The sequence below is a fragment of the Ammospiza nelsoni genome, chromosome 5, assembly GCF_027579445.1.
Source record: "Ammospiza nelsoni isolate bAmmNel1 chromosome 5, bAmmNel1.pri, whole genome shotgun sequence".
NCBI classification, from domain to species: Eukaryota; Metazoa; Chordata; class Aves; order Passeriformes; family Passerellidae; genus Ammospiza; species Ammospiza nelsoni.
In genome coordinates, this window is record NC_080637.1 from 2,807,292 (window position 1) to 2,829,728 (window position 22,437).

General features: G+C 48.7%; 1 protein-coding gene across 1 annotated transcript in view; it reads left to right on the top strand.

Moving 5' to 3' along the window:
* The window catches only part of PLXNA4 (plexin A4), a 502,236-nt gene that overhangs the window by 371,113 nt on the left and 108,686 nt on the right, over positions 1-22,437 (top strand). Inside the window, exons 6-9 of the mRNA XM_059471897.1 lie at positions 11,039-11,162; positions 14,728-14,881; positions 18,163-18,262; positions 21,672-21,786. Of these exons, the coding sequence (XP_059327880.1) occupies positions 11,039-11,162; positions 14,728-14,881; positions 18,163-18,262; positions 21,672-21,786 (493 nt within the window). The remainder of the gene's footprint in view (positions 1-11,038; positions 11,163-14,727; positions 14,882-18,162; positions 18,263-21,671; positions 21,787-22,437) is intronic.

Below are 22,437 nucleotides of genomic sequence, written 5' to 3' on the forward strand. Positions count from 1 at the left end.
TGACTGAAGGGGCAGCAAAGCAGAGACACTGCAGCTTCAGAGATGTCCTTTCCTTGTGTCTTTGACCCTTGCAGAGGTTGGGAAGGGTCAGAGGATGGAGGGAGGAGATCCCCCATGTGTGCTGGCTGTTTTAAGGCTGCTTTCTACAGCAGGAAATTATTTAGGAATGGATTTTTGAGAGGAATTATTGGCTGTGAGGAAGGGGAGGCCCTGGCACAGGGTGTCCAGAGAAGCTGTGGCTGCCCCTGGATCCCTGGAAGTGTCCAAGGTTGGGTGAGGCTTGGAGCAGCCTGGTGTGGTGAAAGGTTCCTGCACATGGATGATCTTTATTGTCCCTTTCAAGCCAAACCTGTCCATGATCCTGTGATTCACTGAGGAACTCCACTTTTCCATGTCAACCAGCTGAGGAGTTGATATGGATGGATGGATGGATGGATGGATGGATGGATGGATGGATGGATGGATGGATGGATGGATGATTTCAACAGCTTATTTCAGCACCACCTTCCACAGAGCCCCTCCCTCATTCTCCCTCATTCCCACACCCTCCTTCCCCTGTGCCAGCAAACGATTTTCACTCTTCTATCGGACAAAGGCTCCAAATTTCCAGGGATTTGCATGTGAAAAATGCTCAAATCCCTGGTCCCTGGCCACACCCCAGCCATGCATGATCTGGGTTGGTTCTTGGGGCCACCCCATCTTAGATTGCAGATCCCCAATTTTGATGATCTGTTCCATTTTTCCAGTTTGGACTCTTGCCTGCAGGTACAGCCTGGCTTGCCATGGGCTCTGGCTGTGGTGGAAATTCTCAGATTTTCCCTTGGAGATGGGAAAATGGAAAATCATTGTCTCTTAGCCTGTCTTGATGCAGGACAGGATCTGGGCTACTCGTGGTTGCATTTGATGCTCCAACCTCGCCTCCCCTAGGCAAGATTAGCAGGGCCAAGACAATGCACAGCTCTGGAAATTTGGTGAGGGGGCTGGCAGAAAGGAGAAGGGGCATGAAATCCCCCAAAACAGGGGGGAGGGATGCTGAAAGTTGGGCGAAAGGAGAAGGGACATGAAATCCCTCAAAGGAGGGGGGAGAGATGCTGAGACTTGGGGAGGGGGCTCAGGGAAAGGAAAAGGAGCATGAAATCCCCCAAAGGAGAGGGAGAGGGATGCTGGGGGAGAGGAGAAGGGGCATGAAATCCTCCAAGGCAGGGGAAGGATGCTGTTTGTGGATCTCTTGGCTTTGTAGGGCGGGAGATGGAGGATAAATCCCTTGCCCCCACGCCCCGTGGGGCTCCGGGGGTGGGCTGGCACAATGGCTGGGCTGCAGGGAGGAGCCCACCTGGGGACAGAGATAAGGGGCGGGCGGGGGGATTGCGGTTCCGCAGCGTGAGCCGCACGAGTTATCAGGGCAGAAACTCGGCTTCTATTACCATGCATTAGAATAGATTAGCAGGCAGAGCAATTAGCAGCCTCGATCCTCTTTGGCCAGGCGACAGGGGCGGTGATGCTGGGGGGAGCAGCTTTGGCAGGGCAGATTTTCCCTCCCCAAACTGCAGCACAAGGACAGGGATGGAGTTCTGCTCTTTCAAACCAGGACTGGCCCGCTGGGACATTGAGAAGAGCAGCTTTGGATGGTGGTTCTGAAGAATTTTGTGGCTTGTGGCCCCTTAAAAATTGCATCCTTGGAAGATGCAAAGCTCCAAAGAGTGAAATTCCCAGTGATTATTCCCAGCAATAATCCAGATTTTTTGAGTTTCTACTTCCAGGTCCTTTTGGAAAAATCTACAGATCTCTTGGTGCCCATGTTAAAGACCCTACAGCTTTTACTTCCCCCAGTGTCTTTCCCCCCTCTTTGTCCAGTTTATCTCAATGCCCCACTGGGACGTTGAGAAGAGCAGCTTTGGATGGTGGTCTGGAGATTTTTGTGGCTTGTGGTCAATTAAAAATTGCCCTGAGGAGATGCAAAGCTTCAAAGAATGAATTCCAGATTTTTTGAGTTTCTACTTCCAGGTCCTTTTGGAAAAATCTACAGATCTCTTGGTGCCCATATTAAAGACCATACAGCTTTTACTTCCCCCAATGGCTTTCTCCCCTTTGTCCAGTTCATCTTTGATGCCCAAACAGCAGCTTTTGGTGAGTTGAGCCTGTTTGTGGTTAGAACCAAAGATGAAATATTCAACTCCTTCCTCAGATACTCATGAAGTTGCTGAGAAAACTCCTCGCCAGCAGGACAGGTTTCCCAGCAATAATCCTGTGCATTATCCCAGCTCAAGTTTGTCACTTTTCCTGGAGCATCTCCTGCCTTTTTTTGTCCAGAATGGAGTATCCTGGGCAGTTGGTCAAATTAAACTTCTTGGTGCCAGGGAGAGCTAAATTTCAGCCATGCCCTGGGCAGCCTGGAGGCCAAACAGAGAGGGCAGGGAGGGAGTGGGGTGTTCACCACATGGCCATGTAAAGTTTAAGGTCAATTATGTCTGTGTCTCGACATTTATGGCATCCCTGTTCTCAGGACCCCCAGGGAACCTGGAAAATGTCAAAACATTGCTAAAACTGACCTTAAACTTTACATGAGAGTGGGACTGAGTCTTCTCCCTTTTCCTGGCTCCAGCCAGAAAATTGCTTTGGCTGCAGCAGAGGGAAAGGCAAATTTCAGCTGCTCCCTCCTTCCCCAGCCTTGCTCCCCCTTGGTGATAAATCCACCTCAGGAGACCCAAAGCTGGCTCTGAACATTGGTCAGATTTGGGCTAAAACAAATTTCTTCATGCATCCCCAGATTCCTTTAATTGCTCTGTTCTCCTCTCACCCTTCTTTCTGACTGGAAAATCAAAAAAAAAACTTTTGCCCACTAAGGAATGAAGCTGTCACATTTCATCTCACCCTGAAAGAGGGACCAGACTGATGAGCCTGAGCCGGATAACTTAGATCTCCAGAGCCTCCCAAAGCCAAGCATCTCTGTCCTGAATCTTTCCTAGATTGCTGCCCCCCAGTTCTGGCTGAAAATTCCATTCCCAGGGTTTGCACTTGGCTTCCACTGAGCTCCCTCTGCTGATCACTCCCCAAAGGCACCTCAGACCTATCTGTTCCTCATGGGAACAGGGACAGGCACCCCTGGGTGATGCTGGCACAGTGCTCTGGGATCCATCAGTCCGTGCTTGCTTGGGGAATGTGGGGAACAGGCACCTCAGTCCTACCTTTTCCTCATGGGAACAGGGACAGGCACCCCTGGGTGATGCTGGCACGGTGCTCTGGGGATCCATCAGCCTCTGCTTGCTTGGGGAACTTGAGGCTATGTAGAGAGAGAGGGGGATCCCCAAGGGCTGCAGCAGTGTCAGTAACCCCTTTGCCACCTCCTAGGTTCCCTGCTGCTCCAGCTTAAAGTATGTCCTGGTTCAGGGCAAATTTTGGAGAGAACCCCCCAAAGGGGCTCCTCCAGGAAAGCAGATTCAATCGGCCTCTCCCCCCAGCTGGCTTGGGAGAAAAGACCTCCTTGGAGAAAAGTGGAAAAAAACTGTTTATTAAACAATAAAACCTAAACAATATTAAAGAATAAAACCTCTTGCTGCTCCAGAAAGAGAGACAAACTGACAAAGTCCCCTCCCTGGGTTGCAGCTCAGCTCACTCAGTCTCTTATCAGTCCCTCAGTGCTGGAAATGTCGCAGGCCTGGCCCGGCCCAGTGGGCCACAGGTGGGAGCTGCTGTGCTCCTCTGGTGTTCAGGCCAGAGCAGGTTTAAACAGGTCCAAAGAAAAGGGAAAAAAGAAAAAAAAAAAAAAAACAAAATCCAGGGAACTTCTTTGCCTCAGCAATGGATATAATAGAACCTTGAGTTTACCAGGACTTTGAGACCTTCCCGACGTGACTAGGCAAACTATTGGCTGGACTATGAGGACTTAGTCTCTTCACGTTTGGTAGCTATACTCCTGTCCTGGTTCAGGGCAAATTTTGGAGAGAACCCCCAAAGGGGCTCCTCCAGGAAAGCAGATTCAATCGGCCCCTCATCCAACTGGTCTGGGAGAAAATACCTCCTTGGAGAAAAGTGGGAAAAAACTGTTTATTAAACAATAAAACCTAAACAATATTAAACAATAAAACCTCTTGCTGCTCTAGAAGAGATGACAAACTCAGAAAGTCACCCCATGGTCTGTAGCTTCCAATCTCTTATCAGTGCTGGAAATGTCGCGGCCCAGGCTCGGCCTGGTGGGCCACAGGTGGGAGCTGCTGTGCTCCTCTGGTGTTCAGGACAGAGCAGATTTAAACAGGTCCAAAGAAAAGGGAAAAAGGAAAAAAAAAAAAAAACTCACAATCCAGGGAACTTTTTTGCCTCAGCAATGGATATAATAGAACCTTGAGTTAACCAGGACTTTGAGATCTTCCCAACGTGACAAGGGGAGGACCCTACACCACAAAGAAGCTTAGGAATGAAGAGTTTGGGGGTGAAAATAAGAATTCCAACGTGAAACTTGTATCTTATCAAAATATCCCACCCTGGCCTGGTGACCCCTCCTCACCCTGATTGCCCCCCAGCACTGGAGGGAAGGTGTGAGGAAAGGGGGGCTGAGATGATCCATCAGAGGCGAGAGAATTTATCCCCTGAGGGAAATAGGGAACCAGAAAGGAAAACTGAAATGTCAAAACCTTTTGCAAAAGCGTGATTCCAGCAAATTACCTGTTTGGAGGTGGTGGAAAGGTGTCATTTGGGGCTGCTGGGTTGACCCAAACCATTGAGCTGTCTCTGAGCTTTGCCATCAAACACAGATTTTTCACATCCCTCTCCTTCCCTGAGAGGCCACTTGAACACCCAGAGTCAAAAGAAAACTGCTGTGCATCAAATGGTGAGGCTTCTCCAAAAAGGATTAATTTCTTTAGAATTTATTTCTGGGAATTAAAAATTTTTGATGTTTTTTTTTCCTCACTGAATAAAAAAAAAAAATTACATTGTGTGCTAATTACCACTTGTAAAAAGCCCCCAAACACTCTGTTCTGAGTAGCAATTTCTGATCAGATCCAATCACCGCTCTTTTGTCTTGAAATTTGTTATTAATTAACAGAATTGCAGATAAGACCTTTTCCATTGCCAGAAAACTGACTTTTTTGGGTCTCACATTCAAAAAGCTGGATATTTTAGTCTGCTTCTTGGGAAATCATGGGGAAAAATGTCAAACAGAATCCAAATCTTCTCCTTTTTCAACAGTTATGGTTATGAGCAAGCAAGGCTTGGTCAGGAGAAAAATAAAGGTTATTTTTGGGGGCTGGGGGGGGTTATGTGTGTTACGTGGTGGTTTGGGGTTTTTGTCTACAACAGGATGATGGAGATGAGAGTCTGGCTTGGTTTGGCCAAGATTTAGGGAAATAATGGCTGGATGTAGGGAATTAATGGCCTGATTTAGTGATTTAATGATGATTTGGTGTCCCAAACCAGGACCTCCACCTCAGACTTTGCCTTGCTCTCAGTCTGTGCCTCGTTTTCCTGTCTCTGCCTTCTAATTCCAACCTCATGGACATATCCTGAAGTTTAATTAGCTGCAGGCAAAGCCCTCTGAGGTTCTCTTGGGGGAGAGACACGAGAGAAGAGGAAAGTATTAATTGAACATTATTAAAATAATTGGTTGGCGGCTGGCGAGCAGAGGGTGAGCACCAGTGGTATTTATTCTTAATGGGAGATGAGGAGGAAATCACATTCCTCATGGTTCAGTGGTAGGAGCAGCTCCTCAGTGTTTGTGCTGATGGTTTTGGACCAAGCAGGACACTTGGAATTGTTGAAGTCACAGCTGATGGTGAAAGAGAAGCTGCTGGTGAGGCACCCAGAGGTGTGTGGTGTCTGCACCATGATCAAAACAAGCTCAGGGGTGGGAAATGCTCTTTTAGTGGCCTGGAGTGGGATGTGGTGCCACTGGGTGGGAGCTACACATCCCCCAATTAAGGAATTAGGGAGTGTGGCAGTGGAAATAGATCTTGGAATGTTGGGGGTACAGAGATTTTATTATATATACAGGTGTTTTTTTATTTTATTATATTAAATTTGGCAGTAAAAGGGTTTTTTTCTGTGTAAACAATTATAAACACAGCAGGTGAGAGCCACAGGAGCTCCCAGGGTAGACAATGACTGCCACCAGGGACAGCAGAAATGATGAGTTGAGGTTAGGATATTTCATTATCCCTCCCTCAGCCCAGCTGCCTGCCAGGTGACCACTTTCATCAGCAGGGCCTGGATGTACTTGTTTATTAAAAGTCCATCTGCCTTTATTTACAGTTTGGTGAACTTCTGGGGCTGCCACATCCCCTCTGGGCAGATCCTTCTGTGACCAGATCCTTTGTCACTTTTGTTCCTGTGTCTCAACCTCACCACCCAGGGATCTGAGGCTGCTGCTGGAGGGAAAGACTTTCCTCTGCATGTGTTGGAACAACTTTCTCTGCTGTTTTTTCCTCATTTGGGGAGGGCAGAACAATTTTGGTGGTTCAAAGGAAGGCTGGAGGGAGAAGGTTGCTTTGTGTCAGGTATCTTTTTCTGAATTGTAGGATCACAGAAGGATTTGGGGTGGAAGGGACATTAAAAATCATCCAGTTCCTCCCCCTGCCAAGGGCAGGGACTATCCCAGGCTGCTCTAAGCCTTGTGCAACCTTGGACACTTCCAGGGATCCAGGGGCAGCCACAGTTTTTCTGAACAACTTGTGCCAGGGCCTCACCACCCTCTAAGAATTTTTTTCATAATATCCAACCTAAATCTCCCTTCCTTCAGGGCAATCCATCACAGGAGAACCCACCACATGGAGAACTTCAGCTGCAGTGCTGGGCAGACACCTTGGGTGATGTGTGAACCCACAGGGTGCTCCAGCTTAGGAGAGATGAGGTGGTCATGGGAGAGGGGATGGGGGAAACCATGGTCAAAATGATCTGAATAGGAGCTCTCGGAGTCTCTGTGGTCAGGATGACCCCGAGATGTGTCAGAGAGTCTCTTCTCCCAGCCTGGCAGCCAAAGGAGTCAGGATTCTTCTGTTCTGCTTTTCAAGGTTATTTATTTGCTGTTAACCATTACATTCTTTCTCTGACCTGCTGAGATCTGTCCAGCAGGTTGGGTTGAGGCACACTGACCGCCTTGGGGTGGTGTTATATTTTTATACTAAAATGACATTAATTACAATAATTTTCCAATACCTATCACCTCTGTTGGACAGTCTATCTCTATCCTAAACCAATCCAAAAATGCCACCATCACCCAGAAGATGGAGGACAAGAAGAAGAAGGACAAGGCACACCCAAATCTCTCCAACTTGGCTTCTGAACCCCCATTCTAAAAACTCAAAATTCTACTTTTTCACCCTGTGATAAATTCACTAACATTCTATTCAAACTCTTGTGGCTTGTAAATTCTCACACAAAGTTGGTAATTGTTTCCATGGGCTAAAATCAAAGGCACAGGTGTTTGTGACTCTGTGCCAAGGTCTCTGAGCCTCCTGCCAGGGTCTGGAGTCCTCCATGGCAGACAGAGGAATGTCCTGGCACCACCATCACTCCTTTCTGCATGCACAAACCTCCCAAAGCCACTGGCAGGTGGCTCCATCCCTTCATGTTTGATTCCTGAGGCAGCTGTGGGTGCTGACCCCAGAGCCTGAACCCTGACCCAGAGCCCAGCTCAGCAGAACTCCCCCACCACCAGACTCCAGCTCCAGGTATTTAGAGCTTTTCCAACTGAGGAATTGCACTGAAAAAGTCAGACAGTGAAAGTCAAAAGTTAGGAAGTGGCAGAATTGAGGTCACCGTGGAAAAAAAGGAATAATAACCTGTGATCCTGTAGTTAAAATCTGGCTTGCAGTGTGTGAGTGCAGGCAGCAGATTTGGAAGTACAGAAGCTGCTTTCAGTCTGGCAGTCCCTAATTCCTGAGACCCTGACACAGCAGCCTTAACATTATGTTAAACCCAGGCTTAGTTTGGTTTGGTTTTTCATAAATTCATGCTTTGGATGACGTTATTTTCACCTTATGGCAGATGATATCAAGGCTGCAACGCACATCAGTCTAATATGCAGCAAGAGTTTGGTCTGAAAAGTTTCATTTTTTAAATATGTATGACCTGTAAACAGCAAGGTGAAATGTGGATTATTATATTCCTGCTCAGTGGTGGGATTGGGAATACAAACCACAGTCCTGGATGCTTAATCCATATCCACAGATTTGAACTGAGCCTATTTAATTTTAGAAAATCCAAATATTTCTGTTGTGCTGCAGCTGAAAGAAATAAATGGGAGATAACTGAACATCTTGAAGAATTTGAGCGCTTGTGTTTTGATTCTGAGCCCAAAAAGGTTTCCCTTCCAAGCTATTCCTGGGAGAGGAGCTCCCACACACCCTGTGGAGCTTTAATGGCATTGCTGTGGCTGTTTGTTTTATGGAAGTGCTTGGAAAAATCTCAGGTCAGCATTTTGCCTTTTGGCTTTTGTCCCACCATGGGGGACTCAGAGTTTTGGGGATATTTAATGGGCTGTTGGTCCAACCCTCTGGAGAGTGCCCATTTAAAATTCCTGATCCAGCGTGTGGCAGTGCCAGAGGAGATTTACTGGGATGAGGACTCGTGGGGAGCAGAGAACAGGAGCTGCAGTGCTCCTTTTGCTCTCTCAAACCTGCAAAGTGTGCTGAGAATGGCCTAAATATCCCTTTATGGGTTCTTCCTCTGGAAATACAAAACTTTGCCAGAAAGATGGAGAAACTGGAGTTTGGAGTTGGGGTTATCACTTTATCTAGTCATTCCATAGAGAGAAGCCAAGCCCTGAAGTTTTAGCCAGCCTCAAGCTTTGTAACATTTGGATTAACCACATATAAAGATTTTTTGTGTGTGTTTCCATGGATCCTCATCTGCAAATCCCCGTGCACAAGGGTGCAGTGTCTGCTCCAAGGAGCAGGGATGCTGAGGGGTGATCTTGGAGCTCCAGCAGCCCCCAGGTTCTCTCACAAGTGAGACTCTGAAGTCTGGGAGCGGGTGAATAATTTAACATCCGCACTTAAGTCTTTATAGCTGCTTTTAATGGGGGGTAATAGCACTGCTAATAACAAAATCCATTGAAGACACCCTGTGCAAGTCCATAACATTAACTTAATGGCAGGAGGTAATTGGCATACAGCTGGAGCTGTCCTTTTGGATTAACCCTGTGGATTTCCAGGCAGACACCTTCCTTGGAGCAGTGGCCTTGGCAGCGGGTGTGGAGTGAATTACAGATGTGGTTTATGTTAAACGAGTGCAAACCTGGGTAGAAACGGGGGAAACAGCCACCAATCCACTTTTCTGGGTTGTGTTTGCACCTCACAGGTGAGATGAGGGGTAGTGACAGCACTGAAAACATCAACAATTAATGAGTGGTGTGAACTTCATGCATTTGTGCAGCCCAAGTGTGTGCACACAGATTTCACTGGGCTGTCACTTACTGGGGACACCTAAATTTTTAAGATTCAACTCTCAGCACTTCTAGTCAGCCATTTTCAATACATGTAGAATTATACTCTTTTCTGACCTAGAGATGGGGCAACTGAGAAGTGTTTTAAAAACTTTTATTCTATTTTTAGTCTTATGAGAAAGGTGAGACAACACACATGTTATCATTCACACCATCACAATCAGAAGCTAACTACTTCTGAATTACAATACATTATAAGTATTTATTGGTCTATCCCACAAAGGCAGATGCAAAAAACTCCTTAATCTGCAGGCATAACTGCTTGGGGGCTGGGGCTGGCTCCATCCCAGAGGTGAGGTACCAGCAGCCCAGAGGCACCACAAGTGCGCAGCATTCTCAGGAGAAACAAAAACCATGGGCTGTGCATGGCTTCCCTACAAGGACAGCCCTGCCTAAGGTGTTCCCCAGCCCTTGGGCAGCAGAGTTTGAAGGGCTGGGGGTTTGGCCCAGGGAAGGTTGTGCTGGTGTGTGGGGAGACAGAGAATTCCTGCAGCTGGGATGGAGCTTTCACCCATCACACTCCCTCCTCTTACAGGTTCCTTGTGACTCCTCAGTCTGCTTCAGCAACCCCACAGCTGCCAGCAGCAGTTAATGCTCTCAGACCCATGGTGGGGCTCTTGGGAATCCTGTGCAGGGCCAGGAGTTGGGCATGATGATCCTTGTGGTTCCCTTGCAGTTCAGTATATTCCCCACGATCCCATCAGCGCGCCAGGGCGCAAGTGTGGTTTTCCACTTGTGCCCTCCCAAAGAGCACAGAGCTGATTTTCTGTCCACACTAACTGAAATAGACACGGGCAGGAGACCTTTCTCCTTTTTAATGCCTTTATTAAAAGTGATCAGCTCGGGTGGGGAAAACTAACGGGTCTGTGCTCACGCCACCGCTACTCCCAGGAGTGACTCCAAGGAGGAGGAAGAGGAACAGCGCAGCTTTGTCCACTGGTCTGTGGGCAGAGCTGGGAGTTCTCTCCTCATGAGAGGATCAGGAGATTCTCTGCTTTCCTGGTTTAACATTTGAGGTCCTCTGTCTATCTGACAGGTTAGGGTGAGGGGTAAAAATGGTCTTAGCAGATACTAGATCCTGTTCTTCACGTCTAGACATCACTTTGATTCATCCATTTCATGTAAGCTCATTTTTTGTAGGGTTTTTGGCTAGGTTTGGTGAGGGGTCTCTCCTGTTGCATGAGGTCATTTGCATGCTAACTTCGAGGTCTCCTCTTCACCGTCTGGGTGCTATCCTCCAGGAAGCAGCAGGGTGTCACTCAACAAAATGGGGAATTCTTAACCATCAATGACAAGTGATTACAATAACAAACAGTTAGAACTCCACCCTGGCAGCAACTGGCCCAACCTGAGAACTCTGCAACATTTTAAAATAAATTGGCAGCTTTTTCTACTTATAACACCCTGCAGCTCAGGATATTCCCCATCATCCCATGAGCCGGAGCGCGCCAGGGCGCGAGCATGGTTTTCCACTTGTGCCCTCCCAAAGAGCACAGAGTCGACTTTCTATCCCATAGTGCTGCTCCCACTGCCCAGGTCTGTCCCCACACTGCCAGCCTGGCTGTGTGCTCACCCTGTCCCTGTCTGTTCGTGTTTCCCCAGCTGCACGAGGAAGGAGCGGTGCGAGCGCTCCAGTGAGCCGCGCAGATTCGCCTCAGAGATGAAGCAGTGCGTCCGCCTCACCGTGCACCCCAACAACATCTCCGTGTCCCAGTACAACGTTCTGGTGAGCAATGACAACCCCTGCCCCCTCTCCTTGGGTTTCACCTGCCTGTGCAGCATGGTAGATCCAGAGATTCAGCAGCAAGAGGTTCTCCAGATTGCGGTAACTTCCCCAGTGGCTCTGCTGGCGCAGGGAAGGATTCACCACAGGAGAAGGTTTTGGCATTGGTTATTCTCTGACATTTTGCCATTGGTTATTTTCTGTTTAGAAGTCTAGAAGTGGACTAGGAAGAGTCTTCTTTGTTGTCTATGAGGACAGGTCTGAAGGGACTCTGTGTCCTGCAAGTGTTTTGTGTTGCCATGGGAGAGGAATTAATGAATTGCTTCAGGCAAGGGACATTTTTGTGGTTAGAAATTGCATTCTAGAAGAAAGCCAAGTGAAGGATGATGTTAATTATGTCAGTGAGCTCCAAGTCCTATCATTTTGGGTGGAAATGTCTCCTTCTAAGTCCCCAGGAAGTCCATCCTGCTCCAGCACTAGGGAGGAGAGAGGCAGGAGGCCGTGTAGAGGAACCTGAGGTTTCCAGGGCTCCTGCTGTCTCCTGTGACTTTCCACATCACAAGGTTTAGCCTTTCTGGCTTCCAGCTACTCAGGCAGCAGCCAAGGAAACCACACAGTGAGTGCTGGCAGAGCAGCAGATGATCCTGATCATCCCTGGACTTGAGGCAGGAAATCTCTGCTGAAAACCTGACCAGTTTGTGGTTTCCCTCCTGACTCATGGCAGCAGCACCAGATGTGATAAGATCCCAACATGCCCCAAGAAGAAGACAAAACCCCATTTCTCTCGGGCTACCAGTGCTCTGTCTTTTTGACCATGCTAATTTGGGCTGCAATTAAGTTAATAATGCAGGCCCTAAAAGCTCCATCCCTAGACAAGCTGGTCATTAGCCCCACACCCTGAAAGGCCTAAATGGAATTTAGGCAGCTGCCAGACCCCTTCCAGCAGGTGACAAGTTTGGATTTCTCCAGGGATAATGAAATCAGCCTTTCAAAGCCTGCATGTCCAATCACTGCTGCTTTGTTTCAGCCTCTTAACTTTGCTGTGACTTTACTTTCCCCAGGCTTCAAACAAAACTGATCTGAGACATCTTAAGTTCTTTGTTCTTCTGGGAGTTCAAGGTTTCCTTTCCGTATTCTCTCAGTAGCTGTTGAATTCTTTCATGTTGGAATAAATCCTGGGGGACTGGCTGGCTCGGGGAGACTGAAAATGATAACAGAATAAGAGACCTTTTCCTCTGGGTTACTCCCAGGGTGAGTCAGCCCAGAGCTGCTGGGATCAGAAGTTGCCATCATCTGTTACCCAACATTCTGCATGGGCCTTTTGATGGAAGTCTCAGCCCAGTCCCAGCTAAACTGGTGACCCAGCTCATCCCATCACCAGAGGCAAACCAGGAGGGGAACAAACAGAGGGTTGATGGTGTCCTTGGCAAATCTCAAATCTAGAATGCTAGGATCTTGAGTTCTAGCAAAGTGTCAGTGACAGTGAGTTCTTGCCCATGGAGGCAGAGCAGGTGTTTGTGTGGTCAGCCATGCTTTTAAATTTTGGGCACTAACAGAGCCTTGGAAAATCTTACCTGAGTCTGTTTCACTGCTCTGGGCTCTCTGAGAGGAGCTGCTTGCCGAGGGAAGGGTCCAGGCTGTCCCAGGAGTGTGGGATGTAGGACTTCTTGTCTGCTTGGGGTATGCCCTGGCTCATGGAGGTTGTGGCCAAGCACTGCTCTGCCCACCAGACAGTGTCATCTTCTGCATGGCACAGCTTCCTCCTGCATCACCCATGCCCAGAGGGAGATTTGTTAAGAGGACAGATTCCAGATTCCACTGCTAGCAGGGAGAATGAATTCAGCCTCAGTATTAAATCCATCAAAATAACCAAACATTTTTCCTGTTCCCCATCCAAAACAAAAAAGCATCTTTCCCACTGCCATTCCCATGGCCCCAAAATGATCCTACTCTCACAAAGGCTTAATGGCATCCAGGACTAAGGCCTGTTTGCTCAGCCTTCCTCCCTGATGGTCCTCAGTGTGGAGAAACAGCTCCAGCCTTTCCCTAAGAGAGGAAAGCACAGTGTGTGGGAGCACTGAGTGTCACCTTCTCATCTGTCCTGGACTGACCCCTGCTCTTTGTGCTGGTACAACAACACCTCAGCATGCACCTGTGTCTCCTTTCAGTGGCTGTCACCGCAGAGGGACCTCAGCCAGCTCAGGGATGAGGCAAGTGTGGAGAACATCTGCAGTTGATCCTGTGCTGAGTGGTTGGCTCCAGTGTTTGGTCACAAAACCATTAAATTTACACTAATTACCAGGTGCTGGGGTCCCCTGGGGTGCCCTCTGTGTTCAGGCATGGCCTGGTGAGTTGAGCAGGACCCTCAGTGATGGAGAGCCGTGGGACAGGACCTTTATTTGGGAAGCTGGCAGCATGACTGTGCTCTTCCAAAGCATGGACATGGTGCAAACCAGCCCTGAGATTCATTTTCCCATGAGCAATGCCAGAGGATGCTGTGAACTCCAAAAACACGGGGAAATCCTCCTTCATGTTTTTTTCCCATATGGAACCCCAGGATAGCACGAGGAGCCAACTGGTGGGATGAGCAGGAGAGGTTTCTGTGCCTGTAGAGACAGGGGATTTTTTGTGGTGGACTGAAGGCTGTTGCGACCGTGTTCACAGGGGTCTCAGGTTGAGGGAAGAGATGAGGATCTGACTCCATGTTTCAGAAGGCTGATTTATTATTTTATGATATATATTATATTTAAATGATACTAAAAGAATAGAAGAAAGGATTTCATCAGAAGGCTGGCTAAGAATAGAATAGGAAAGAATGATAACAAAGGCTTGTGGCTCAGACAGAGAGTCTGAGCCGGCCAGACTATGATTGGCCATTAATTAGAAACAACCAACATGGACCAATCCCAGATGCACCTGTTGCATTCCACAGCAGCAGATAATCAATGTTTACATTTTGTTCCTGAGGCCTCTGAGCTTCTCAGGAGGAAAAATCCTCAGGAAAGGATTTTCCATAAAAGATGTCTGTGACAGGCTGTAACTAGACTCTCCTCACACAGGAAACTTGGGGACAGAGTGCTCCCCCCTGCTGGTGCTGGCAGAGCAGCCCGTAGAGAGTTAGACTGGAGCGCTCCAGTTTCTCTGGAGTCTGCAGAGTGCCTCTTGTGAGTAGCAGTCACCTTCCTCAGAAACCCTGGGGGCCACCACAGCCCTGGGACCCACGGCTGGCTCCAAAGACTCCCTGCCTAACCTGACACCTGCATGACAGACAGCGAGCACTCCCTGCCCTGCACCTCCCAGCCAGCAGTGGGACACTGCAGTGCAGGTGTCCCTGCACAGCCACCTGCCACCTGTGCCAGCACCAGCATCTCGTGCCCTCCCCTCCTCACTCGTCCCTCTCCCCAGTCGCTGCTTTCTGCTGAAGGAGGATGCTCTCTCTAGCAAGAGGCTCTTTGTGCGACCTCTCCAGTGTAATTCTCTGCTGCTGGCCCAGCTCTGGTGTTTGGCTGAGTGTTCTTTCTTCTCTCTTTTTCTGCTTCTCCTTCTCTCCCTCCGTCTTTGCCTGCAGCTGGTCCTGGAGACCTACAACGTCCCCGAGCTGTCTGCAGGAGTCAACTGCACCTTCGAGGACCTGTCGGAGATGGATGGGCTGGTGGTGGGCAGCCAGATCCAGTGCATCTCTCCAGCTGCCAAGGAGGTGCCCCAGATCATCACAGAGAATGGTGAGTACCCCACAGCTCCTCCACCTGCACCTCTCCCTCCCATCCTCACCCCACACCCTGCATCTGTCCTTGATGCCCTGTGAATCTGCCCTAGAGCAGAGGCTGGGCAGAGTTCCAGAATAAAGCAGGGATTTATTCAAAGGATCTCTTGCATGGGTGCACCTTGGGCAGCACCAGAGCCCAGCCAGGGCTGCACCCAAGATGAACCAAAACGGCCCCAAAATGCACGAGCGCTGCCGGGGTCTGTCCCTGGGATCAGCTCTGCTCCATTTGCACCTTGCAGTTCATTGTCCCATTGCAGCTTTAGCCCAGGCAGTCCCACCCTGCTTGTTTTTCTCTCTCCAGCCCACGGGGTTTGTGCTCCTGGGCTGAGATTTGGGGCATTTGTCCTTGGTGCCCAGCTGGAGCAGGAATTGTTTTGTCTCCCTGCTCTGTGCACACAGCTCACTAATATGAAGCTCAGACCCACACACTACAGTAGTACAGAGTGTGAAAAATATAAAAGCTAAAACCTGAGGCATCATCCTGCATCCTCACAAAGCAGGATTTGGCTCCTGAGAGCCTGAAGAGAGGGTAAGAAAAGCCCTGGGAGCAGGAGGGATTCTGGAGCTGCACATCATGACACGAGTTGTGTGGATGTGAATGTTTCAGAAGCGCCAGCCTTTAGCTGCAGCCCCAGCACCTGCCCTGAGGTGCTCCTCTGTGTGACACGAGGTGTTTGCAGGCTGCCACCGAGTGGCAATTGCACGAATCCAGCAGAGACACGACATGGATGTGAGATACTCCCTCTCCTTTTGGCCAGGCTGGAGTTACACACCAGGGGTACAGGCTTACAGGCTCCCAACACATCCCATCCCATATAACAGACAGAAATTCCTCCAGAGCTGGACAATCCTGCCTGTACTGCCTGTAATTTCACCCTGCTCCTCCCAGATTTAAGTCTGTGTGATCAGCTCCTTGTCTCCATTCCTGGCTTTACTGCCTTCAGTTGTTCCAGGTTTGCTTCTGGCTCCTTCTCCCACACTGGTCCAGCATAGAAAAATGCCTTGTCTCCAAGGGTGCTTCCCCTATCCACAATTTCCTGCACTTTTTTCTTTCCCTTTTTGAACAAACTTTCTAGGTAATTTCAAGAATTCCTGTGACTCTTTACAGGGACTTACTACAAAGACCTTTACCCTGCTATCACCCCCATCACAGAGAGGATGCTGCCAATTTTTGTCCTTGGCTTCCTGTGAAAATTTGCTGTAAAATTTCCCTCTGGGGATCCTCAGACCGCAGAAAATGAGGTGACAGGGACTGTCACCATCACCTGTGCTCTCCCTGAGCTGCGCACAGCTGCTGTGCTCTGCACTGCAGCCCCAAAACAAGCTCCCAGGAGGCTGTCACCACTTTCAAGTCCCACTGAGTTATCAGTCATGTTTGCTTACCAAGACAGGCACCAGAAATTCTTTCCTTGCATCTGTCCCAGGCCAGGCTATCATCAACCAGCAAACAAAAACAGCAGTGAAAGGTGGAGACAGGAAAAGAGGGAGAGATTTATCTGCTTTCAGGGCACCTGCAGCTTGTCTCAGCTTCAGAGGTACTGCTCTGCACCTCTGCAAAAACCAAGTTCTCCCTGCAGTGCCAGAGGCTGGATTTGAACCAATGGATGTGCGACTATCACACCTGGGGCCATCCAATCCTCATATCCTGGTTTAAAATCTGCAAGATGGTGGCAAAGTCATTAAATATGGCAGAGCAGATGTGCAGCAAGGCCAAGCAAGATGTGTCCGGTGGAGTGTGTGTGGGGTGTGTGTGCCCCAAGGTGGGTGAGAGAGCACCAGGTGCTCATTGTGACCCCTTGTCAAGTTCACTCTAGCCTCGATGATTAATGAATCTTCCAGGTGAGGAGGAAAATTATACAATTATAGACTGGTTTGGGTTGGAAGGGCCTGAAAGATAATCTCATTCAAACCCCCAGCCATGGGCAGGGACACCTTCCACCATCCCAGGGTGCTCCAAGCCCTGTCCAGCCTGGCCTTGGACACTTCCAGGGATCCAGAGGCAGCCACAGCTTCTCTGAGCACCCTGTGCCAGGGCCCCCCCACCCTCACAGGGAAGGATTTCTTTTTAATATCCCATCTAAATCTGCCCTCTTTCAGTTTAAGGCCATTCCCCCTTGTCTTATCACTCTGTGCCCTTTTATAAATAACAAGGAAAGGGCCACCCAGGTGAATCTTGAATTAAACCTGGGTCACTTCCACTGCACCCATTGATTGCCCTGTCTGAACTGTGGGGAGAAGCAGCAGCTGACTGCCCAGCTTGGGAGCAGTGGGAAAAGGGATGGGGAAATGGTATGGAGGAGCTGAGGTGAGAAGGGAAAGCTGCAGAAATGGGTGGGTCCCCCTGGAAGTGCAACGGATTTCACATCTCTCACACTGAGATGGGTTCTTTGCAGCCACAGGCTGAGGGGAATGGAGCTTGGGGTGAGTGGGGCAAGTGAACATTTAAGGAATGTCCACATGCTCTTTTTCTCTGGGAACATTGAGTGAACCAGCAGTACAGACCAATTTAAGGACAAAATTTTATTTTAATAGCCTCCAAATTCCAGACATCTGCACTCATTCGTTGAGCTTGGTTTTCCTACTTGATGAATTCAGTCACCACAGTTTGAAATCAGACCTGCTGTCCAGACGCTGCTACCAGGAACAATTTCCAGTGGCAAAGACACACCATACCTGTGGGAGAACTGGGCTCTAGAAGGAGTTTATAACACTTTTTACCTCTATTTTACATCTGTACTGAGGACAGCCCAGCCAAGGTGCTGTGGGACAGCTCCAGGCTCAGGTTGGTTTCCTGGCCAGCAGGGCTAACAGAGCAGTCATACCCTGATGTGTGATGGTGTTCACAGGGGTCTCAGGTTGAGGGAAAAGTTGAGGATCTGACTCCATGTTTCAGAAGGCTGATTTATTATTTTATGATATATATTGTATTAAAACTATACTAAAAGAATAGAAGAAAGGATTTCATCAGAAGGCTAGCTAAGAATAGAATAACAAAGAATGACAACAAAAGCTTGTGGCTCGGACAGAGAGCCCAAGCCATCTGACTGTGATTGGCCATTAATTAGAAACAACCAACATGGGCCAATCCCAGATGCACCTGTTGCATTCCACAGCAGCAGATAACCATTGTTTACATTTCGTTCCTGAGGCCTCTCAGCTTATCAGAAGGAAAAATCCTAAGGAAAGGATTTTTCATAAAAGATGTCTGTGACACTGATGTGCCTATTTTTCCCCCAGGTGACCATCACATTGTCCAGCTGCAGCTCAAGTCCAAGGAAACGGGGATGACCTTTGCCAGCACCAGCTTTGTCTTCTACAACTGCAGCGTCCACAACTCGTATGTTCAGTTGCTTTGGTACCTGTTTCTTGTGGGCACGTGTCCCTCAGGAGGATGTTAAAGTGTGGAGGTGACCAGGGGCTGGGGTCACTTGTGTGGTGCCCACAATGGTGTGTCCCTCCTGAGACGACTCAGAGTGTGGGGACCACTTAATCTGCAGGCAGAGCATCAAATTAGGAGCAATTTGCCACAGAATTCAGTCAAAACAGAATTGTGCCGTCAGCACATGTGACACCAGCCGTTCAAATCATGAACGAGATGGGGCTGCTGTGGAACGTGCCTTGAGCTGTTTTATTTTTCAGCACCAGCCTCATTCCGTGGTTATGACAATGGGAAGATGCCAGCAGCTCGCATCCCAGGCAGCAGACCAAGAACTTAATGTTACAACTTACTTTATAAGTTTTTTGACCAATCCCACACAGCAAAAGCACATTGACAGCAGTTCTATCCAACCACTGTAAGCACAGGTACCTTTGGTTAAACAATGCTGGCTTATTTCGAATACAATACCTGCTTTTAAGCCTTAAAACACAATACACAGAGCTCCATTATTAGGCTTCTAACTTCCTAATATCTTGCTAGATAAACTTTTCTTCAGCTTAGGGAGTTATTCTAGACAAGTGTTAATGCACAGACCATTGTTCTATTTGTCCTTGCTTCTCTACTTTTTAAATAATTTTTCTGCTGACCAATCTCATGGCTGCTGCTTAGCTCTAATCACAGTTCTGCTGCCTCTGAGGCCTGCATCTTGCAGGTTCCCAAAACCTTTTAGTTTTGAGGATTCCCACACACATGGTCCCCTTATTTTGGCTCCTCATATGCACCTCCAGCCCTCATCCATGCTGCCAGTCCCACCAGTAGCCCACCCCAGATGGTTAACACAGACTTAAACCTCCCAACCTGGAAAAATAAAGCTTGTGGTTCCTGCAGGACATGCACTGAGCCCAGCTCATCCTAGAGACCACGTTCCCATGATGTGAGCACCTTCCCTGCCTCACACCCCGTTTTTCTCAGATTTTGCTGCCACCCAGGATCTGCCCCAGTGGAGCAGACGCCCAAATACCTGCAGAAGATGTCCTTGCAGCAGGCTGCTCCAGCCCTGAGCAAGGCTGAGTGGCTCTGTCCCCACCACTGAGCCGTCACAAGTGCCAAAAGCAGATAATTACTGCGGCTCAGCAATTCACAAGGAAAGGCAAATCTTATTTCCATGTTCCTGCTGCTTTGACAAACAGTGTCAGAAAGCAAGTGTTGGGGAAGGCGGGGGGAGAGCAGCAGAGATGGTGCTGTTAAATATTTATGGCGTGTTTTGGTTTCTTACTTGACAAACTATAATACGCTATCCATTTTTAATTCGATATATCAGAGCAAGCACTTGTTACCAATTTGAAGAATAAGTTGCTGTACCAGAGCTGAGAGTGGATTGGGGTTGAGAAAGATTTCACAGAGACAGGAGAGAGGGGGTGTGTCTGCCTGTTGGGCTCACACAGGAGCTCTGGAGGTTTTTCTCCCCTGCCCATTAAAAACCCAGTGGCATAGAAGGACCAGGAAAATTCACTTCCCTGTAGTCTCCTCAAGGTACTCTCCAGGTACTGCAGCTGCATAGAATCAGAAAATTTTAAAGGTTGGAAAAGCCCTCTAGAATTGTTAAGGCTGGAAAAGCCCTCTAAGGTTAGGCCCTCTAAAAGCCCAAGCTAAAATTGTTAAGGTTTAAAAAGCCTTCATAGAATCATAAAATTTTTAAGGTTGGAAAAGCCCTCTAAGACCCCTAAATTGTTAAGGTTGGAAAAGCCCTCATAGAATCAAAAATTGTTAAGGTTGGAAAAGCCCTCTAAGATCACCAAGCCCAAGTCAACCAGCACCACCACCATGGTCACCATTAACCTTGTCCCCGAGTGCTTTTTGACACTTCCAGGGATGGTGACTCCACCACTGTCCTGGGCAGCCTGTCCCAGTGCTCTACAACACTTTCCATGAAAAAAAATTCCTAATATCCCACCTAAACCTCCCCTGGCACAGCCTGAGGCAGTTTCCGCTCATTTTGGCACTTGTTACCTGACACAAGAGCCTGGCTGTCGGCTCCTGTCAGGAGTTGTGCAGAGCCACAAGGTCCCCCCTGAGCCTCCTTTTTTCCAGGCTGAGACCCTTCCCAGCTCCCTCAGCCCCTCCTGGCTCTCCAGACCCATTTCCAGCTCCATTCCCTTCCCTGGACACTCTCCAGCCCCTCCAGGTGTTTGTCATGAAGGTCTCCAGAGTGTGAATGACCAGGACTGTGCAGAGAGCAGGGTTTGGTTGCTGCTGAGCAGACATCACATTAAATTGAAAGGGAAGTGTGATGTAGGTCCTGTCGGTGCTGTAACACAGCCAGGGGAGGTGTTTGCAGCCCTGACTCTGTGCACAGGAGAGCAAAACCTTGTAAGATGAAGGGAATGGCTCTTTCCTGCACCCAGAGGAGGTGATGCCCTAAATATGCCCTCTGCTTCCCAGGTACCTGCTCCACTAGTCTTTACTTCTCCTCTGAGATGAAAAATATGAGTTAATATATTGGCAGGAACCTCATCACCCTGAGCAGAACTCACACCAATAAACCTGTGTGACCCAGGGGGAGAAAATTCCCTGCTTCATCTTTGGTTTTCTGGCTTTGGTACATCCCAGTTTGTCTCTGGCCTCTGTGTCATGTGTGGGAGAATTAACCAGACTGGATTGTTGGTGCCCAGAGCAGCCGAAATATAATAAATATTTATTATTCCTCTAGTTGCAGTGATATGAATGTAATCTAAATTATTTAATCCTATCAGACATTTGAGATGCCAGTGACAACCAGCTCGGGCCAGAGAAAATCCAGCTCTTTGGGTCAGTGCAAAGCCTGTGTCTTTCTGCAAAAACAATTCTCCAGGCTGTGGAGAACATTTCCCATTTTCCTCTGGGAAAAGCTGTGAGTGGTGCCTTGGACTACCTAGAACAGAGGCTGGACAGAGCTAGAGAATAAAGTGGGGATTTATTAAAGGCATTCAACAGATACACCCTGGGCAGTGCAAGAACCTGGCAGAGGCTACACCAAAGATGGATCCAGGATTCGCCACAGTCACGAGTTTTTTTGGCAGATAAAAGTTTGGTCCATTTGCATATCAGAGGTTAATTGTCCAGTTACAGCTTCAGGTGATGGAGTCACATTCCCCCAGTTTGCCCCTCACAGTTCACTTTTGTTTGTGCTTTTTGGGCCTGAGGCTGTGAGGTGTCCTTGGTTCTCAGGGCAGAGGGATTGTTCTGTGTGCCCAAACTGTGAGGAGAGCTCACAAACACTGCAGGGAGTTCAGAGCTACACACTGAGGCAGGACAGGAGCTGGGAAATGTAAAAACTAAAATTTAAGGACCCAGCTGGCCGAGTGATTGCTCTCTGTGTCTGTTGCAGGTGCCTGTCGTGTGTGGAGAGCCCCTACCGCTGCCACTGGTGCAAGTACCGGCACGTGTGCACCCACGACCCCAGCTCCTGCTCCTTCCAGGAGGGACGAGTCAAGATGCCTGAGGTAGGCACAGGCACAGGGAATGTGCCACACAGGGCTGGCGTCACCTTCACAGAATCACAGAATGACTGGGTTGGAAGAGACCTTCAATGTCATGGAGTCCAGCCCAGCCCCTGGCACCCAGTGCCACCTCCAGGCTGGTTAAACACACCCAGGGGTGGTGACTGCACCCCCTCCCCGGGCAGCCATTGCAGAACTTTCTCCCCCTTGCTGGAAAAGCTTTTTCCTGTAGGTGGATACAGCGTGGGTAGATGAAGGTGGTATAGAATGTAATCTTATCCCCTAAAGAGTTGCAGCTGAACCAGTTACTAAAGATCAGGAGCAGGCCTGATGTTAACAGGCCACAGCTGCAGCCAATAAGAGCAGTGTTATAAAAGAGTGGATTGGTGGAAACTGGAGTCAGTTGGCTGCTGTGAGGACAAGGAAGAGTCAGTGTCTAGAGGAGATGCCTACAAGAAACATCAAGGAGGTATGAAACTCTGGCAACATGGAACTCTTGCAATGTAATGACAGTAGAACTCTTGGAATATAATGATGACATTTCCTGCTCTCCAAGCTGGATTTCCCTTGGCCCAGCTCAGCTGTGTGCTCTGGGTGTGCCAGTGCTGCTGCAGACAGAGCCCAGGGGCAGCTGGGCACAGGCACCTTTCAGGA